This window comes from Sceloporus occidentalis, unplaced genomic scaffold (assembly GCF_023333645.1).
Source record: "Sceloporus occidentalis isolate IW3139 unplaced genomic scaffold, rSceOcc1.0.p SCAF_9, whole genome shotgun sequence".
NCBI classification, from domain to species: Eukaryota; Metazoa; Chordata; class Lepidosauria; order Squamata; family Phrynosomatidae; genus Sceloporus; species Sceloporus occidentalis.
The window spans coordinates 11,735,409-11,753,761 of NW_028316989.1; the positions used below are offsets into that span (position 1 = coordinate 11,735,409).

The following is an 18,353-nucleotide window of genomic DNA, read 5'->3' on the forward strand; positions in this document are numbered from 1 at the left end:
TTTCGATATAAACATGTTCCAGCTTGACAGGGCTGGTTCCTTTCAGCCTATTGACATCTGTTCCAAAGCCTATGTGATGTACTTGGCCAGAATGACGATGGAAAGTCAGGATATCCAACACTGTTTTTCATATGCTAACTTTGGGTCAGAATGTGGGTTGGGTCTTGGTTATGGCAGTGCTGCTCAATGTGGTGGTCCATTGACTGGTGTCCAACCATAAGCCATCAGTTCCTAGAGAGTCTCCAGGAAAGGAAGAAACAACTGTAGTCATTTGGCACAAATATGGCACCCATTCCTGGCACATTGGACAAAAACCAATGGTCCGCTCCCCACATCAGATAGCTTAAGAAGTAGTAGTGGCTTGTGCATCCTCTTCTGTTGGATGTCATGTGCGAAACAGGTAGAATCTGGTGTTTGAACAAAAGAAAGAAGAACTTGCCTTGCAAAATCCAGTCCCGGTGTTAAATAGGGATTGACCCCTGGTTTCATGCCATGCTGTTGAGTTCCCTGAAAGTATCCAGCTGAGCTATCTGGGCTACTCCTTTGATCAGGCAGTGCTTGGAAAAGTTGCCTTTCTGCGCACAACAACTCAGAAGTTGTTGCCTTCCTTCACAACAGCTCAAAAGTTACCTTTTTGGACTTGCCTGGCCAGCTGTCCAAAGAAGGAACCTTTCCAAGCTCTGGATTCATACTCACTGTTGCACAAACTTTTTGTGCCTGAAAGTGGTTCTGAAAGAGAGTGACGGACTCCGTCAACAACCACTCTTCCTCCTCCTCTTCTTCCTCCCCTTCTGCAATAGTTAGTTCCTTTTTTGACTGTTAAAAGCAAGCCAAGCTGATAACCCAGAATCCCCCACTGGGGTCGGCCTCCACTTGGTGCAGACGCCGCAGGTGCATCTGCAAAACTTCGCCATTCCCTGGGAAATGCAGCGCCCAGGTGATGGCTCCCGTCTCCCGGGGAAGTTGTGCCAAACACAATAAAGGTGAAGCACATAATTAAAGTTTTGGAGGTATTAATTAGGAAATCTGAGAGCTCACTTTGAGATAAAAGAGTAGCAGATGTGTCAGTGATGATGAGAAGTTTGACATGCTCGAGATAAAATTTAAAATCAAAAGCCTCCGAACCGTTTCATGCTCCATTATTGCAGATTCATTCCTGAGTTCAAAGTCTGGTGCTCTACTTTACACATTCAGTTTGATCATTTGGGCACTGATATATTTTGGGGAGGGAGAGAGTTTCCTTCCCATATTTCTTCTCTCTATCCCTAATAACGTCCTTCTTTTTTGTATGAATTTGTGATGCTGTCTGTTCTTTATACATATTTGATGCTCCTTAAGATTGTTTGCTGTTGCCTTTTACAGGTCAAGCATCTTCTAGTCCAGGGTATTATTTATTTATTTATTTATTTTAAAAACCCCAAAAAAAGAAAGGGGAGAAAAGAGCAATCGCCTTCATCTTTATCTGTTGAGGCCGTCAGGAGGACGTGATATATTAAACCGGAGCAAAATGTCTGAGCCCTGGCAGAACATTAATATTTATAAGTCACAAAGACATTGACTTTATTTTAAAAGAAATCTCACTAAAATCTTCCATGCATCCAACTTGATATTTAGTCGTGACATTCTCGTTCCCTTTTGTATTTATTACTGGCTTAGAAGTAGTTTTATACCCTGCTGGGATGTATTGATGGAGGGGAGAATAATAAAGTTAACTGCTCTGGAAAAAAGGCGGCGAGAAATTCGGGGGGGGGGGGGGGGAACGTACTCATCTGCTGTTGATATTTAGCCTGTTAAGCACAGCGGGGTCCCTCCCAGCCCCTAATTTTTCAGATATATATATATATATATATATATATCCATCCATAAGGAAGACAAAGCACTATTGTGGGTCTTATATGTTGCAAACTGTCCCCCCTTGCCATAGAAAAAAAACATGCAGTTTGTTTGTTTGTTTTGGGAAGATTTTATCTTTATCTTTATTCTTTTCCTTGCAGGCTTTTCCTATTCCATCCCATGCGCTTGCATCTCTTTGACTAATTTTTACGCTGCCTCTCTGTGTCCTCTTTGTTTGTGGGATGGGGAGGATTCGTGGCTGGACATCGCTCAAGCTCAATAAATTCTAGAAATGGCTGAGATTCCAGACCCAGATTTGGCCTTAACTTCTTCCTCCTCCTCCTCCAAAATCTAAGGTCTATCACTGAATCTGGGGCATATAACCACCACCACCACCACCCCTTTGTTTTGCTTCTTGGTTAATTTATTGACCGGTTTTTGCCAACCTGCTCATTTCTTTTAATTTGCTTATTTTGTTTTCTGTTTCTTTTTGTTTTGTTTTATATTTTTATCTAGATCCCCCCACAACTCTCCCTCCACCCACAACAACCACCATCACTACCATCCCTACCACCACCACCACCAACACTGCCGCAGGTATGGTAACTTGCATAAACCATAGAGTAAAGACTTAATAATGTGTGTTAATTTTTATGTATAAATGGGATGGCGGGAGAGGGAGGAGAAGTGCAGAGAGAAAAGGGAAGAAACCCCCAACCCGTTATTTATCCCATTTCTTCTTGAGTTCTTTCGCCTTTCTGTTTCGCCAACAGCATGATGCGCCCGGAAGGGGTCAAGGGTGGTAATCCCCCGCAAGGATGCCCCTACCACTAACTTGTAGGGGAGTAAATATGGTCGGCCCTCCTTATCCATGGCTTGAAAATATATATTCCAAATAGCAAACTTTGATTTTCTATTTCATATAAAGGACACCATTTTGCCTTGCCATTATATCTAATGGGACCGGAGCATCCACGGATTTTGTTATCCATTTGGGATCCTGGAACCAAAGCCCAGCAAATACCAAGGTCCCACTGTATTTTCAGCTATTTTGGCCTCGCTTATGAGGATGAATAATTACTATCGTTGTTTTGGGTTTTGCTTTTTATCCTCATTGCAGGAGAAAACAAATATTTCTGCATAATTCATGCCTGATATTTACACTTCTTGAAATATTTTGGGTAATTATTATGTGCAGAAACACATGCAGATTTTATTATTATTATTATTATTATTATTGGCATGAAACAGATGCAAGCTTTTTGCGTGAAAAATTTTCATGCTAGAAATGCTTTTTTGTGTGAAGAAAAAACGGTTTCTAGAGGAATTGCACAAAGAAATTGGTACAAAATTGTTGGGTTTGGTGTGATAAACATTAATTTTGTACCAAATTCCCCTACATGGGGTTTCTAGAAACTTTTTTTCCACGTGAAAAATGTGGGGTTTGTGCAAAACCTCATTTTTGACGAAAGCGCTTTCATGTACAGTATTTCTGCACAGAATAATTTTCCAAAACACTTCAAGGTGTGCAAATACCAGGCAAAAAATTAAAAAATATATAGTGAGTTATCTTGCAATAATAGAGATGCTCTATTTTTTAAAAATCCACTTTAATCCATGCAACCAAAGGAGTCCCTAAGTGACACGTCCCCAAATAGTATGCAGCTTCAGTTCAAATTGCTGCCTTTAAAGGTGCCAAATCTTCCTTTTGGACCTTGAGGGGTGTATCTGTGGTCCTCTTTCTCCATACCAAAGACACGTTTTGGTTTTCCATTACTGTAAGCTACCTCAGTGTCCTGCAGCCTCGAGCCACGACAACACCTCTTTTTTTGTGACGCTTTCTAAAACTAGATCCCTCCGAATGTTAAATCCTTTCCCCCAACTTCCAGTTCCTGCTCCTGAGCCAAAGTGCCTCACATACACTCCACAACAATCCTTCCTTTCTTTTATCATGAGCTCATTGCTTCCTCCAATACCCTGATAACCTTCTTCCTCCAATGATAACCAGTCACCAAATCCATCCTCCATTGTCATCTCCATCCCCTGGTTGCTTCCATTGACAGTCTTCTCTCCCTCCTGCACCACCGTTGTTGTTTTTCTCCTTTTGATTTAAAAAGAGGTGCCAACTACTGAGAAGTGCTACTCTTTCTTCCTAAGCAACCTGTGATCCTGGTTATGAGCCCCCCCCCCCTCACCTTTTGCTGATAACATGGCAGTCAACATTCACTGCTTTGACACTCAAGGTGTGTCTTTTGCGCCCTGTTTGGTTCCTGTCCTTGGACTCGTGCCTTTGTTTTGCTTTTTTCTGATATTTGGAGTTAATGATCTGTGCAAATAACAGAAACCTTTCTTTCCAGCGTGCCTTAACAATCGCTTCCCGTTGTGCTGTCTAGCTTTTCGCCTCGTGACATTTTTCTCCTTCCAGGATCTTAAGAAATAAGAAGGTCTCCAGGTCCCTGTGCGTTCTCCGGTTTACTCCAATGGCAGTATTACTGGATGGGTGCGCCATCCCAGTTGCTAACACCTCTTCCATGTGATTTCTGGTGCTTCATGGGGACAGACCCCAGTTTAGTATTCACGCATGCCCAACCAAGCCCTTCCAGGAGCAGAGTAAAGTCCCAGATATGGGGAAACCAGAGGGGTCAGTTGGAACAGGGATTTGAGGAGCAAGGACTTCTGGATTATTATTCCCATTCTCTTGTTCCAGATGCAGGCAGTGTGCAGGGCTTGGAGCTATCACAACGAAGATTGTAGCTCCCAAAAAGCATAGCTGGGGCAAAGACGTTGCTTTACAATCCCTTGCAGATGTACAAAGCAGCTACTCTTTTCCCCTGGCCCCTCCTCAAAGCTCTCTTACCATTATTACAGAGTCTATATAAATAAATGTTATTGTTGTTACAGTGAGCGCTTGATATCAGCTGGTGTTTGGTTCCAGGACCCCTTGTGTAAAATGGTGTCCCTTATATAAAATGGCAAAACCAAGGTTTGCAATTTGGAATTTATATGTTGTTGGAATATCCACCAATCTATCCATGATTTGAAAATATTCCATATATAATAATAATAAAATAAAATTTTTGTTTCTATCCCGCTTTTTGCCAGGCAATCAAAGCGGCGTACAGCAGGTTAAAATACATCCATATATACATAATACCCCCCTTAAAACAAGATTAAACAATGTAAGATTTATATATATATATATTCCAACAAACATACCTTGACCTTGCCATTTTGTATAAGGGACACCATTTTACTATGCCTTCGTCTGTAATGGGACTTGAGCATCCAGCGGATACCAAGGGCCCACGGTAGTAGTAATAATAATAATAATAATAATAATAATAATAATAATAATATTCCATTGTATATAATGGGACTTGAGCATCCATGAATTTTGGCATCCACAGGGGGTTCTGGAACCAAACCCCAGTGGATACCAAGGGCCACTGTACTATCATTTATTTCTATAGAGCCATCAACTTAAGTGTTGCTTTGCAAGTCAAAGGATGACCAAACAACCCCTTACCATTGAATTAAGACAGGGCACCAAAAGAAAAAGGATTGGCAGTCTGAGAGGGGATTAAGTCCAGCCAATACTGCCTCTTCTCCTCTCCCTCTCTTTCAGTGGGTTTTCTGGCCATGCCCTCCCTGTTTGTCACTGACCCCCAAGAGATCATCTTCCTTGTGGGGCTGTATTGCTTCCCATAATGGTGTGCACCACCATTTTCTGATATTTTCCCCACTGATCCAAAGGGAGGGTCTAACTTCGGAGGGAAGAAGATCTTAAAAGGATCGTAACCCAAGTGGGAGTTGGCAAGTAAGTCCAACGGCTCTTGGATCTCAGAGCCTGAGAGGTTAAGAGGGAAGGAAGCGTACAGGATTGTGGGGAGGGATTCTGTCCCTTATTTGGGGAAATGAAGCAATGACACCTCAACCAGCGGCATAGTTTTGTCTAGTGGGGTTCAGAGAGAGTAAGGGGTCATTTATACACATGTACTGTACATTGAGTGTTGCACCCATCTTGCTGCCCAGGAACTTGATCCATCCCTCTCTTCCTCTCTGCTTGCTTTGGTCTTGGTTGCTGTTGCTTCCTAATTGAATCAGGTTTCTCCTTTATGCCTCCTCTGTGCTGATTCTGTGGGTTTTTAATTTCACTAGGTTTCCCTCTGGGTACTCCTAACTTAGTTTGTGTGTGTATGTCTTTTTATTTTTATAGAAGAAGAACATTCATACACACACACACACACACACAGAGTATATATCAACAGTCTAACCCCCTTGCCCTAGCTTAATTTTGTTGCAGGAAATGTTGCTGAGAAGCGGTAATCTTCCTCGCCGCAGGTTGTGTGTCCTCCGTCTCCTCCTTTTCTTTCCATGTCCCTCTGTCTATTACCTGTAGCCACAACCAGGAGACCAACAAGTCCCTTTATACTGAAAAAGTCTTCTGGGGGAATTTTCTGTGTTTTCTGTACCTTCATGGGAATGACAGTCCCATATTCTCAGGTCCCCCCTTAACCTTGTCTGGATGGATGACTGTCTGCCTTTCTAATCTCCTGTGTCAATCGATTATGCATAAATTTGCACATATGTACATTTTAGTAAGCATTTGTGTTTAAATATGTGTGTTTGTTTGGGGGGGGGGGGAACATGCTGCCTAACTAATGGAGGAGACCTTGTCAGTCGCTTAAAGGCATTGTCAATGCCGGTCGTTTGGTTAAAAGGTTTCCTATGAGTGAGCTGCAGATATGTTGCACACGTCAGAGGGCCCTAATGCTATTCTAGCCAAGACCCTTTCAGTGCAACGGTCCAGAATCTCAGGTAAGTCACCAAAGCGATTTCTTTGTTGAATTGGGTGGCACATGGGGATGGGATACCCTCCAGGGAAAAGGCAGGGAGTCCGGCAGGGGGGGATATAATCATTTATTTATTTATTTATTTATTTATTTGAGGTATAAATACTCTAAAAATAAATAATTACATCAGTGGCAGACCGTCGTGGAGGGTCCCCCCTTCCGGACCCCCTGCCTTTTCCCCGGAGGATATCCCATCCCCATGTGCCACCCATCTGCTAGCTCTTTTGCGCATCCCTCCCTTTGGCTTTTCCCAAGGCCCTTGCCGGTAACAAACGATCTGGCACCGAGGCGTAGTTAAGCTGAGATTGCTACTGGAACAACTTTGTCAAATCCCCTTTTTTGATGGATGGGATCTTGCCGCGTTGCTATGTCTTAGCAGACAAGCTGTGTATGTATTTATCTTATCCTGAAGGCTTGATTCCTCCCCACGTGGAATTTAACTTAGGCTCTCTCTCTCTCTCTTCAAACAGAGGAAAGGTTATGGAAGGGAACATCGTCTCCCGTCTCCTTTTTTCTTTTTGTGCCAGAGATCGGGGCGCCCGCTTAAATTTGCCTTGTATATTACTGCCTGACAAATGGGCACAGAAAATGAATTTCCGTCCTCTCGCCGCTGCCTTCTGTAGTGCTTTAGAGCCACCCATTAGCCTTAAAAGCTTCAGCAGCCAAACACCAGTGATTAAATGCCGGTATAAAACTCCAGGAATGTATTTTCTTCCTTCCGTGCGAAAGGTTTGTGTAACCGAAAACCATTCTCCAAATGAAATTAGCATAATTACCAACGTTTTTATGCAGTCGTCACGAGGAAAAATGCTTCCCTAAAAGCCTGAAGGGGCAACAGATCATTTCTGTTGTTCTTCTTACCCACCCAGCCTCCCTCCCAGGGAGCCACCTGCTTTTTGATGCTCTTAAAAAAGCAAAAGCAAAAGAGTATTATTATTATTATTATTATTATTATTATTATTATTATTTAGCAAAGAGGCCTGTAAGACCCAGTGGTTGGAAATCTGAATGAGAGACTCACATTCAGATTTCCATTTTAGGCTCTACTTTTGAGTCCTATAGCTAACTTCAGTGAAGTTTCTCACTTTTCCCATTAAGGCTGCCAGTAATGCAGAGAAACAAGGAAACCAGAAGGCATTAAATGTTCACTTCTGATTTTGAGATAGTTCTTTTGTTTTGTTTTTTCAACACTATGAGTTTTAGGGCAAAGGCGGCTGTCTTCCAACTTCTTTGTAAGGTGACCTCCAGGACAAGTAATTGACCATTTTGGAGGGTTAGAAAGATAGGGCTCCAAGTCCAAGGGGGCTTGAGGGTCACAAAAAATCAGCCTCAAGGGTCCTGTCTTGTCCTTTTCAATCCATGGCTCACAAATCTCCAGCAAATCTCATAGTCACCAAAGGCACAAGACGGTGGTCTCTTGACCATCCATCCATCCAACAACAGAAGTGCCAACTTATCAACCCTGGACATATTTCTTCAGACTTAACGCTGGTTCATTCCAACCCCAGAAATACCTCAAATGTGAAATGAAGCAGTTAGCTTCCCCTTTGGGCACTAAGGCTGCATTTCCCAGAATGGCTACGATTTCATGAATCGATGTTCGAAAAAGTGAATTTTCAAAGCGCTGATTCCCCCCCCCCCCACACACACACACACGTTGAATTTAAAGGCCCTTAGACGCTACAAAAGTACAGTTTCGTAATTCCACTTTGGCTTCCATGGTTCCATTTTATGGCAACCTGGGTTTTGTAGTTTATCGAAGGAAACATTTATTTATTTATTTATTTATTTATTCATTTATTCATTTATTTATTATAATTTTTTATTAAATTTTCAGACAAAACAGACATACAATTAATTAAAATTACTAATAAACATATATACATATCAGGCGAACAAGAAAAAAGCCCAATAAAGTTTAACATCATACGCTTTTAAAAGACTTTGGGAGACCTACTCTTCACCGATTCCTAAATTCATTATCGTTTCTGTATATCGTCTTTCAAATTAAATTTCATAAGCTGTTTACCCTTCCCTGTTTCTACAGCTTTGTCTTATATTTATAATACAACTTAAATCATATCGTAAATTCTTACAACATTTATCTTGTATATAGACGAGTCATTCCCCCATTTCTTCTATATATGTGTGTGTGTGTGTGCATTTTTGCCCACTTATTTGTCTTAGCTTTCTTTAGTTCTTAATTTTCTAGCATATCCAACAATTCCGTGATCCATTCATCAGTTTGTATTTCTTATTTTTACTTTCAAGTATTTCGCATATACCAACATCGAAGGGAACATTTAGACTTCTTAGCCAGAGAGCAGCTCTATTACCTTGCAAGCCCCACAATCCCACAGGATGCAGCCATGGCAGCTAAAGTGTGAACAGTGCCACAATTGTGTCTTGTGAAAGGACTTTAAGAGTGGTCTTTTTCGTGATTCTCTGGGCATGCCTCTGCCACCATGAATTGCCCTGATGAGAGATTGGTTTCCCAACGTTTCCAAGGATGACTCCTCTGAGAGACCTCCCTGCCATCTGTGCTGATATCCCAACCCTGCTGCCAGCAAGTTGCCCCTCTCCTATCCCCCTTTCTCAAAAAAGACCCTTTAAGATCCCTTTAAAATGTCCTTCTAGCTTTGTTAATTGAGATGTGCGCAACGATACGGCGGAGCATGCTGCATCATTTAAATTGCCCCTGGAGCTTTCTCTTGGAATACTCGGTTTGGACAGCTGTTATTTCCTCGGAGATAATTAAAAAGTCCTTAATATTTGTGTTTTATAATGAAAGCCCTTCTTCTCTTTGGGTCCCAGGACAGTTGTGTATGTGTGTATCTGCTTGTATATATTTAGTTCCTTCCCGCTTCTCCCCCCTCTTTAGGTGATGGACCAATTTTTCTTTTGCTCAAGTGCTCTAGTAATTATTTAGGTGCATTACATAGACTTGTAGCCTTCTCTGCAGCTGGGTCTTGCTTGGCTCTTGGTTTCCATGCTAATGGAAGGAAGGATATCATCAGCATCTTTGCAAAGAATCCTTCATGTTATCACTGACAAATTGGATCCTGCCTGGCTTTGTGGTCCTGTTAGGTCTTCGGAGTCATCAGACGCATCCTCATCACCTCTCCAAAACTTTCATACCAGAGCTTCGACTTGTTATCTCCATATGTTGCCTTTCTCTAAGACAACTGTTTTCTAACACAAGCTTTCAAAGTGAGGTGGGGCAATATGAAGGCAGCAAGAAAGTTAAGGAAGAAGTCATGCTGGACCTTCTCTTTGAGTTCAAGGGGGGGAAGGTCCTTCAGAGATCTTGCAGAACTGCAGTAGAGTAGATCCAAACACAGAGGAGTACCAATTTACCTAATGCACGTTTAGTACATAGAATTCACTTTCTTAGATCTCTTTTAAAGGGAGAGTTTGCACAAGTTCTTGTAATAGGACTATCCAGAGTGTCGGAAAGTTCCTTTATGGTTTTTCTTCAATCTGGAATACCCTGCTCAGCATGGCCAAAGTTGGTTGTGGAAGTCTGACTTCAAAAGAGTACAATTTTCTGCCCAGGTTTTGGGTCTATCCCTGAGCAGCTGTCATGGTGTCAATATGGTAACGTGGTTTAGAGTAGTCCAAGTGCCACCGAATACAAGTTGTTGAGCAGAAAGAGACAGGGTTCTTGCTTGCTTTTTGGAAGCGCCAATTTGGCTAGGATAGCAATGCTAGAAGAGAACCTGATCTTAGAGATATAAACTTGGGACATTTTGCTAGAGAGCAAAATCTGGATGTCTTTCAAATCAAATGAGTGCCAGACCATTGAGAATGGTCTGTTCCATCTACAACAGATCCCATGAATATTGAGCCAAGGCTTATCAGAGGCCAAAACATCCTCACGCTGCTTAAGAAAAGTCACCCTTCGATTGAGTTCTTTCAATTATCTGCAGTAGAGGAGAGAGGAATCCTGTTAGCTGTAACAAGATCTTGCTCCGGCACACACTCTTCTATTAGTCATGTTGATTCAAAAAGCTTGTTTTATCATCAAGGAAGGACAAATAGGTTTGAGATTCTCTTTCAGCATGTCTGCACTACGTGCATTAAATGGGCTTAAATGTCCAGAGTTCTCCCTGGAGAAACTCATCTCTCTTTTTTCCCCTTTCCTCCACCCTTTTGGGAATGTCAGAAGCAACGATCTCCGATTCTTGTTGCAATAAACACATAGCTGTGGCCTACACACATCACTAAGGCAGGTGTCAGGTGGCCAGGAGCACATCACAGGCTGGTGCCAAAGGAGTTACTCCTCCTAACCTTCAGTCCCCACAAATTATTTATTGCATCATCTTGGCTTTCTGTGGAGGCTTCCTTGTGTCCCTGGGAAAATGTCAAGTTAATTTAGAGTTGACGTTGCGCTCTCCTGACATTTTCATCCACTGTGGCCACATTAAAATGGAAGAAGAAGGGAGGAGGCGAGAGCCTCCACACCTCGAAAGAAATAACTTACAAGGGGCTTAGGCTTTTGCTACGGTCAGTCGCTGACTGCCCAGGGTGTGTTTTGGCTTGATGGTTATGAAATCAAGTCTGCGCTCTGAAGGTCTACTATAGCGCAATAAAAGGGAAAGTCTTGAACCAAAGGGGACAATGTTGAGATAACAGGAAAGCTAATAGTTAAGTGGTCTTTCAATCAATCAGTAGTCTTTAGTGGTCTGAAGAATGTCTGTGATATGGGGATTTTTGCTCCCTGAACAGCCATAAAAAGCAAGGTCCCATTTAAATTGTGAAGTCGAAGGTTTTTATGGTCGGCATCCATAGTTTTTTGTGGGTTTTTCAAGCTATGTGGCCATGTTCTAGAAGAGTTTGTTTCTGACGTTTCACCAGCATCTATGGTTGGCGTCCTAAGAGAATGGGATATACACACACACATGGAGAGAGAGAGTGTGTGTATGTGTATTTATACACACACACACACACACACACACACACACACACTGTGTTAGGAGGAATGATTTCCATGTTTTTCAGAATGCACATGGAGGCCATTGAAATCCACAAACACCTGGACAACTTCAGCAGGAAAGAAGAAACCTTAAAGCTAGCAAGATTTGGCTCCCAGTCCTGAAAAACACCAAAAGCAAGACCCAGCAAATGCAAATGAAAACCAGCCAGGATCAGGGGGTTTTCCCAGCAAACAATGGCCCGTTACACACGGGCTAAAAGGTACACGTGGAGCGCGTACTAGGGTTAAGGCGGGGCGGTGCTTCTGCACCGCCCTAACCCTAGTGCGCGCTGTGCGCACACAAAATGACAGCAACCGTTCCGCACGGCCGCCACCATCGATACGTCACGACCACGCCGCCTCCAAACGAGGCGGCGCGGTTGTGACGTATTGGGGTCGCGGCAGGGTGCTTAGGGCGCCCTTTCCGCGACCCCAGAAGGAGCTCCGTTTCGGAGCTCCTTCCTGGTTTGGTCCGCTGGGCGCAGCCTTCAGACAGCTGCGCCCAGCGGACCAAAGGAGAAAAGGGCCAAACGGCCCCTTTCTCTTTCTCCCCGCCGCCACGGGGTGTCCTTGGGGCTTGAAGCCCCAAGGACACCCCTTTCCAGGCTGCGGGGAAGGGGCCTTTTGCCACTTCCCCGCAGCCCGGAAAGCGGCAGATCGGGGCCTCAGCGGCTGCCGCTCTGGCCACTGAGGCCCCGATCTGGCGGGGAAAGGTGCGCCTACAGGCCGCCCCAAAGGCCAATGGTTCTTTAATTAAACAGACTCTGCATATCCTCCAACCGGGAGACCTTGCCATTCAAAAACAGAAGAAGGTACAGATTAACATGGAAATCACTCCTCCCAACCCAGGGTCCCACTCTCTTCCATTCCACCATTCTCTAAAGATGCCATCCACTGATGCTGTTGAAACGTCAGGAATAAACTCCTCTAGAACGTGGCCACATAGCCTGAAAAACCCACAGAAAAACTACAAATTTAAATTCCTTTCTGGCCAACTTGCTCAAGAAGCACTACTGGACCCATATACCCTCTTGGACTCCTTTTAGCATCACAGGTGCACTGGCTCATCTGACCCACACACAGGCTCCCCAAACCATTCATTCAGCAACACATCTGGATTTGGTGAGAAAACAAAATTGCCTTGCTGTTGCGTAACTCCAGATGATCACATCGGAGGTGTGCAAATCGGACATTCTGAGAGGGAATCGCCTGACATTTGATGACAGTCACTTTCTGTTTTCCATAACGCAAGTCTCCAGGTGTGTTTCTGGCTTCTTCCAGGAGCGTGTTGAGAGAGTCCGGAGGGCCTGAATGGAAAGGCCAGCCTGGAGAGAGCTGTGTGGAGTGAAGCATTAAATCTCAGCCCAATATGCAGTGCCACGCTTCAAAAAATAATTTTCCATGCTACACAAAACTACTAAACGGACCCTGATTATTTTTGTGAAACATCTGGTCTGCAAATGAAGTGATCTCGTGGGTGTAGTACAAGCAGGCCGCTCGGCAGAAAGCTTTCGGCGGCTCTCAGAGTTGCTGCTTTGCAAAGCACGTTTCTGGCAGCGCAGAAATCAAGTCCTCTGCCATCCTTCCTTCTAGAGCGGCTTTGAAGGCCAGAGGAAGAGCCCTCCTATTTAAATACAACTCTTACATCTCTCTTTCCCATGCTCTCTTTGTTTTGCAAATTGTATCATTCTCCAGTTTAAATGAAATGTAATGCAGACACGGGGAGATTAGGTCAGTGGGGATGAAGTACAAGATTTTGACCATATTTTGCTTTTTGAAACCCATAAAAGTTTTGAAATGCAGCCTGCCCACCCCCATGCACTGCTCCTGAGCATCCCAGTTGCATTTGGAAAGCTAGGGGATATTGGGCTCAACAGTTCAGCCCCAAATGAGGACTCTTCCATGCCAAATGACCCAGTTTCCTTTTCCTATGCTTATGACGAATGGTGTGACCAGACTGCCTTGCGCCACCATCTCAGGTAGGTGATCCATGCGCAAAGAGATTTGGCACTGAGGGCAATGCTATTTCTCCAAAGAATAACAGTTGATTGCTTAGTTTTGTGGACTGGCAGGAGCCAGCTGCAGAGGCTTAAGTTTGCAAAGCAAAATTAGGTGTTTGGGGCTGGGGGAGTGGGTTGGTTTGTTTTAATTTTGTCCTTGGATTTTCATTTTCATTTATGGAGACCATTCTGTTAGAGACTGCGGACTAATTTTAGGGATTAGCTTTTAAAAACCTCAGTCTGTTGCACTCAACGAACAATTTTAAGTTGGAGAGGAGCCATCTGAACAGATTAGAAGGCGCCACGGAGGGGTTTGCATGCCACTGTTTCAAGCAAGTGTTACCCAGCTGTCATGCAGGATGCAGGTTTTATATCCGTGTGTGTGTATGTGCACACACATATGCTCGCATGTGTGTTGATTTATTGATTTAGGCCAGAATTTGATTGGTGCACTAGGTGAGCTGTGTCTGTTAAGTTAGTGGTTGCACTTTTGCAAAGGGAACTAAGGCAGAGTGGGTTCCCTTGTCAGGAGAAAAAGCCTGATGGCTCCATCCAAAGGCTAATGGCTGGGACCACTGTTTCTCTGGCGCATTTTTCCTCTTGCTTCTGTGCCAGAGCAATTGCAATAGAGTTAAGCACCCAGCTCTTAATTGAACAGCGCCCGAAGTCAGGGACAATGTCAGACTCCCTTGCCTTCCCTCCATCAGTGGCATCTTCATGTTCCATACCTTGATGGAGACAATGTATTTGATCCTTCAGGTATTGTGTCTTTCTCTGGTGGAAATATTGATCTGGGGCAGAGTTTTAGGAGGATTGGATGGCTGGAACACTGATGTTCACTTTCACACCCAAAAGATTTTATTTAGCATCAGGCAGCATTGGGTCATTCTATGTTGTTAAATCATCTTGTGCCGATTAGCGTTATGGAACAGATTTTTACTTTTTCTCTCCCTTCTTTCCTTTCCCTCTCTTGGACCCCTCTGTCATTGACAAAACATCCACAAACTCCAAAATTTCAGTCAGATCGTTTTTTAAAAAATCTGTTTCTTGGAGATCTTAGATGTGTGGATGCGTGCTGATCCTCTTTTCATAATTTGGTTGCAGCAAGGTCATTGTTCTAAGTGTACCTTTTGTCTTTGAAAAAATGAGGCCATTTGTTCCAGGGCATCACTGTCAAAGTGCCTTAAAGTGTTTTCCACCCAAAAGAAAACCCAACCCACCACCCTTCCAAAACCCTCACTCATGTTCACAAGTGGCACGGCTAAATCATGAAGCCCTTGCGGAGGAGGAGGATGGAGGTGGTAGAGACTGAGTTGGACTTTGAAGTGGTGCAGCTCTTAACCCGCAACTGCTCTGTTTCCGGCCGCGACCATCCAGCCCATCTGCTAATCATAACTTTGCCATTCCAGCTGCAGCCAACATGATGTTGTTTGACACTGAATATTTGTTTGCCTCTTAACTGCTTGACAACTTTGTGTTTTTGTTTTGTTTTGTTTGTCCGTTTACTTGCTGATCTCTGTCCCTGAGTGGGAAAAGCGAGCTGCACTGTACAACCAGAACAATGTTCCTTGACTAATCCTCTTTTTCCAGCGCACGAACAGAAGTGGTTCTGCCAGCAGAGTTTCATTTCCAAAACAGAAGCGTGCACAACTCTCCCTTCCCCACACCAAAAAAGAGAACCCCAGATCAGTGGAAATTTCAGGAGTCAATGCAACATATAGTTGGTTTAATAATGCTCTCCGGCCCCGCCATGCACATATGTGAAATGATGCTTGAAGAGGGCCCATCCTTAGGCCTCAGTTTTTCTTTCACTACACTTGTGCACTTTTGGTACTATAACTTTGCCAAAACTCCCAGCATAGGAGCAAATACTGGATGCAAATAGGAAGCCTGTCTGTGTTGAAACGGAGGATAAGACATGCCAGAGGTGTACTGCTGCTGGGGAAAAAATCATGATAAAAGTGCTTGTTTCTGTTGTGCCAGGCTCCCCTTATTCAATATTTTAAAATGTGTTGGTCCGTAAGTATTGGGTATTTTCCCCCCATGTGGGTAATATACATGTATTTGCTTATTTTGTCTTGCCCTTTGCTCTGGAAAAAATTAAATGTTCACTTTCCCGTGTTCAACCTCAAAAAGAAAACCTTCCCTTCCTTCCTATTAAGTGGGACGTTTGGCCCCCTCTGAATTCAGAGGGCAGTGTGGAGAAATTCCTCCATGGACCAGTCTCCAGTTATAGCAAAGCTCAAGTTCTAGGATAGTTTATTAACTGAGTTGTCTGTTCCAGAGCCTTGCATGCAGGTATGCATTCATTTGTTGAAACATTGCCTGTGCTGAACCAAATCCAGACCACTCAAACCTTCCCTTGAGGTCACTGGTTCTGCAGAACTCCATACCACCTTCCCAGCAAAAAGACTTGTTTTGTTGCAACCTTTATACCAGAGGAGGACAACTGTTGGGGGTTTGGGGCCCACGTGAGCCCCCATTGAGACTTTGGAGGACCATGGCCGTTTTTTAGGTCAAAGAGAAACTATTTTTGCAAAAGGAAATAAGCTTTTGGATCTCTTCTTACTTTTAATAAAAAGGCTTCTCCAGGTCTAAATTGGTCCAGGAAATTGAAATATGGCAAAACAATGCCACCTACACCTGCTAGAGGTGTTTTGAGGGATGGGGGAATGCCGCAAAAAAAAGCCCTGGCATACTGTTCTTTGCTCACCCTTGCTATGTGCCAACCCTGATGGCATGCAGTTACAGACCTTCATAGTCTACTGGTATAGAAATGGGATAGCCAATGTAGTTTGTAGCACAATAACCCCAAATTCCCAGGATTCTGACATGGTTGTCTAAACAGGAGAAAGCTAAGCTGGTCTGCATGGTAATTCTGGGTGTCATGATTGAAGTGTTCCTAAAGCCAGACAGAGTCCTAACAGACATCCAAGGTATACTCTTTTGGGGAGTAAACTGTCCATGCCTGGTGCAATATTAGGGCTGCAAATCCAAGGTTCAGGAAGATGGTAAAGGACATCTCCTTTGCTAGCCGGATGCAGAGAACAGAGCCAGCTTAAGGATCATTTTCTAGCTTCTGCACCATAATAAGACAAATCCCAGCCAGAGTAGGTTTAGCAGCCCATTATCACTGGACTTTCCCTGCCTTGTGGCTTACACCCTTAATTTATTGTTGAATAAAAGGACTAAAAAAAATCACCTGAGCAGTCATGCTGTTCTCTTTTGCCAGCTGCATTCCTAGCAACAGGGAACATGTGAAACACTTTTTGGAATCGCTAGAAATGGCGATATTTTATTTTATTTTCCCCCCGAGAGCGGGGCTTCCATTTTTTTGCAAAGATGGAGTGTCCTTGTCTGTCTGTCTGTCTGTCTGTCTTTCTCGGCGGCTTCTGCATGGCTTGCCAAAGGCAAGGCATCATTCCTCTTGTGAACCTGCTTTACGCCGTGAACACAACAATGCTGGGGTCATCCATCCCTGACTCTAGCCATTGTGGGCATTTCCCAGGAAGACATGGATGCAGAATGCCTCGTGACATCCACCAGTGTCCCACGCTGCATGGGCAAGAGCGGGAATGGAGCTGGGGAACCAAAGCAACCAAGCACCAAGGAGGAGGTGCATTTGGCAAAGGCAATGTTTGAATGGATGAAAGCTTCTCTGGGGCTTGCTTTCATAGTCTGGAGCCCTATTCCTGTCCCGGTGAGCCCTTTTCCCAGGCCGCTCTGGTGTCCTCCCCCCCCCCACTTTGCATGACCCCCTAACTCTTGACCCCCTGAAAACATCACTGTTGGCGAAATCTCCAGGGCGCTAAAGCAAACAGGGTCCCCCTGCCCTCCCCTTGGTTTCCCCCCTCCAGGCTCACAGCTTTTAAGCTCAAGGCATGTCTCTTTAAAAACAGTGCAACTCACTTCAAATGCTTTTTGCCTTTCATTTTATTATTGCTTGTCACGCAATGTTCTTTGAAAGCTTGCTCATATATTATCTGTTCCATTTTTTTTCCATTTCCCTTTTTTTGCATGCTGTCCCTCCTGTCTCTTCCTTTCCTCCAAACCTCTGTTCCCGTGTGTAGACACAACGGCGGAGACAGAACCAGCAGTTCACGGTTGGTATTGCATTCCTGTTTTATCTTTTCTCTCAGCAGCGCTGAGTGGCAAAGCAAGCTTTGGGAGGAAACCATGGAAGGGTTGGGTTGGGATGGGGAAAATGCAGAGGTGGGAGGAGAAGGGAAGGTAAAATTTGGGCAGAGACACATTTGAAGTGGACCGATCCACTCTGTAAGCCACAGCTTTGGAAGGGTGCCTCGCCTTCTCATTTCTGTTCTGAATCCTGCAAACTCTTAGTAATGCAGCTGGGGGAGTTCCCCTAACTCTAGCAAAAAGAGCAGGTATGGATGAATCATGGCTGGGGTTTAGCAATCCTTGTTTCTGCCAGTGAACACTGTGAGGAGGTGTATCTTTCAAGTTGCATCTTGGCTTGGATGCAACACTCAGCAAGCGCAGGAGGACCGGTTGAGTGATTTAAAAGGATGGAAATAACCTAGATGAAGTTTCCAATTGTTAAAAGGCTGTGCAAGAAGGACATAGTCTTGGTAGGCAAGTCTGTGCAATTTAAACAGTTTCCACAAAAGTCATTCTCAGAAATGTAACACACTCAGAGCAACACAGTTACGGTGCCGTTGTCTCCAAAGACCA

The 18,353-nt window shown here is 44.0% G+C and overlaps 1 protein-coding gene across 10 annotated transcripts in view; it reads left to right on the forward strand.

Annotated features, from left to right (window-relative positions):
* CADM1 (cell adhesion molecule 1) overlaps window positions 1-18,353 on the forward strand; it is a 278,434-nt gene that overhangs the window by 233,116 nt on the left and 26,965 nt on the right. For 4 of the 10 annotated variants that reach the window (XM_089538063.1, XM_089538064.1, XM_089538071.1 and 1 more), the window contains exons 8-9: window positions 2,350-2,430; window positions 17,732-17,764. The exons of 2 other annotated variants lie outside the window; for them this stretch is intronic. In XM_089538063.1, the coding sequence (XP_089394189.1) occupies window positions 2,350-2,430; window positions 17,732-17,764 (114 nt within the window). The remainder of the gene's footprint in view (window positions 1-2,349; window positions 2,431-17,731; window positions 17,765-18,353) is intronic. 4 more of the 10 variants (XM_089538065.1, XM_089538068.1, XM_089538066.1 and 1 more) reach the window with 2 other exon arrangements.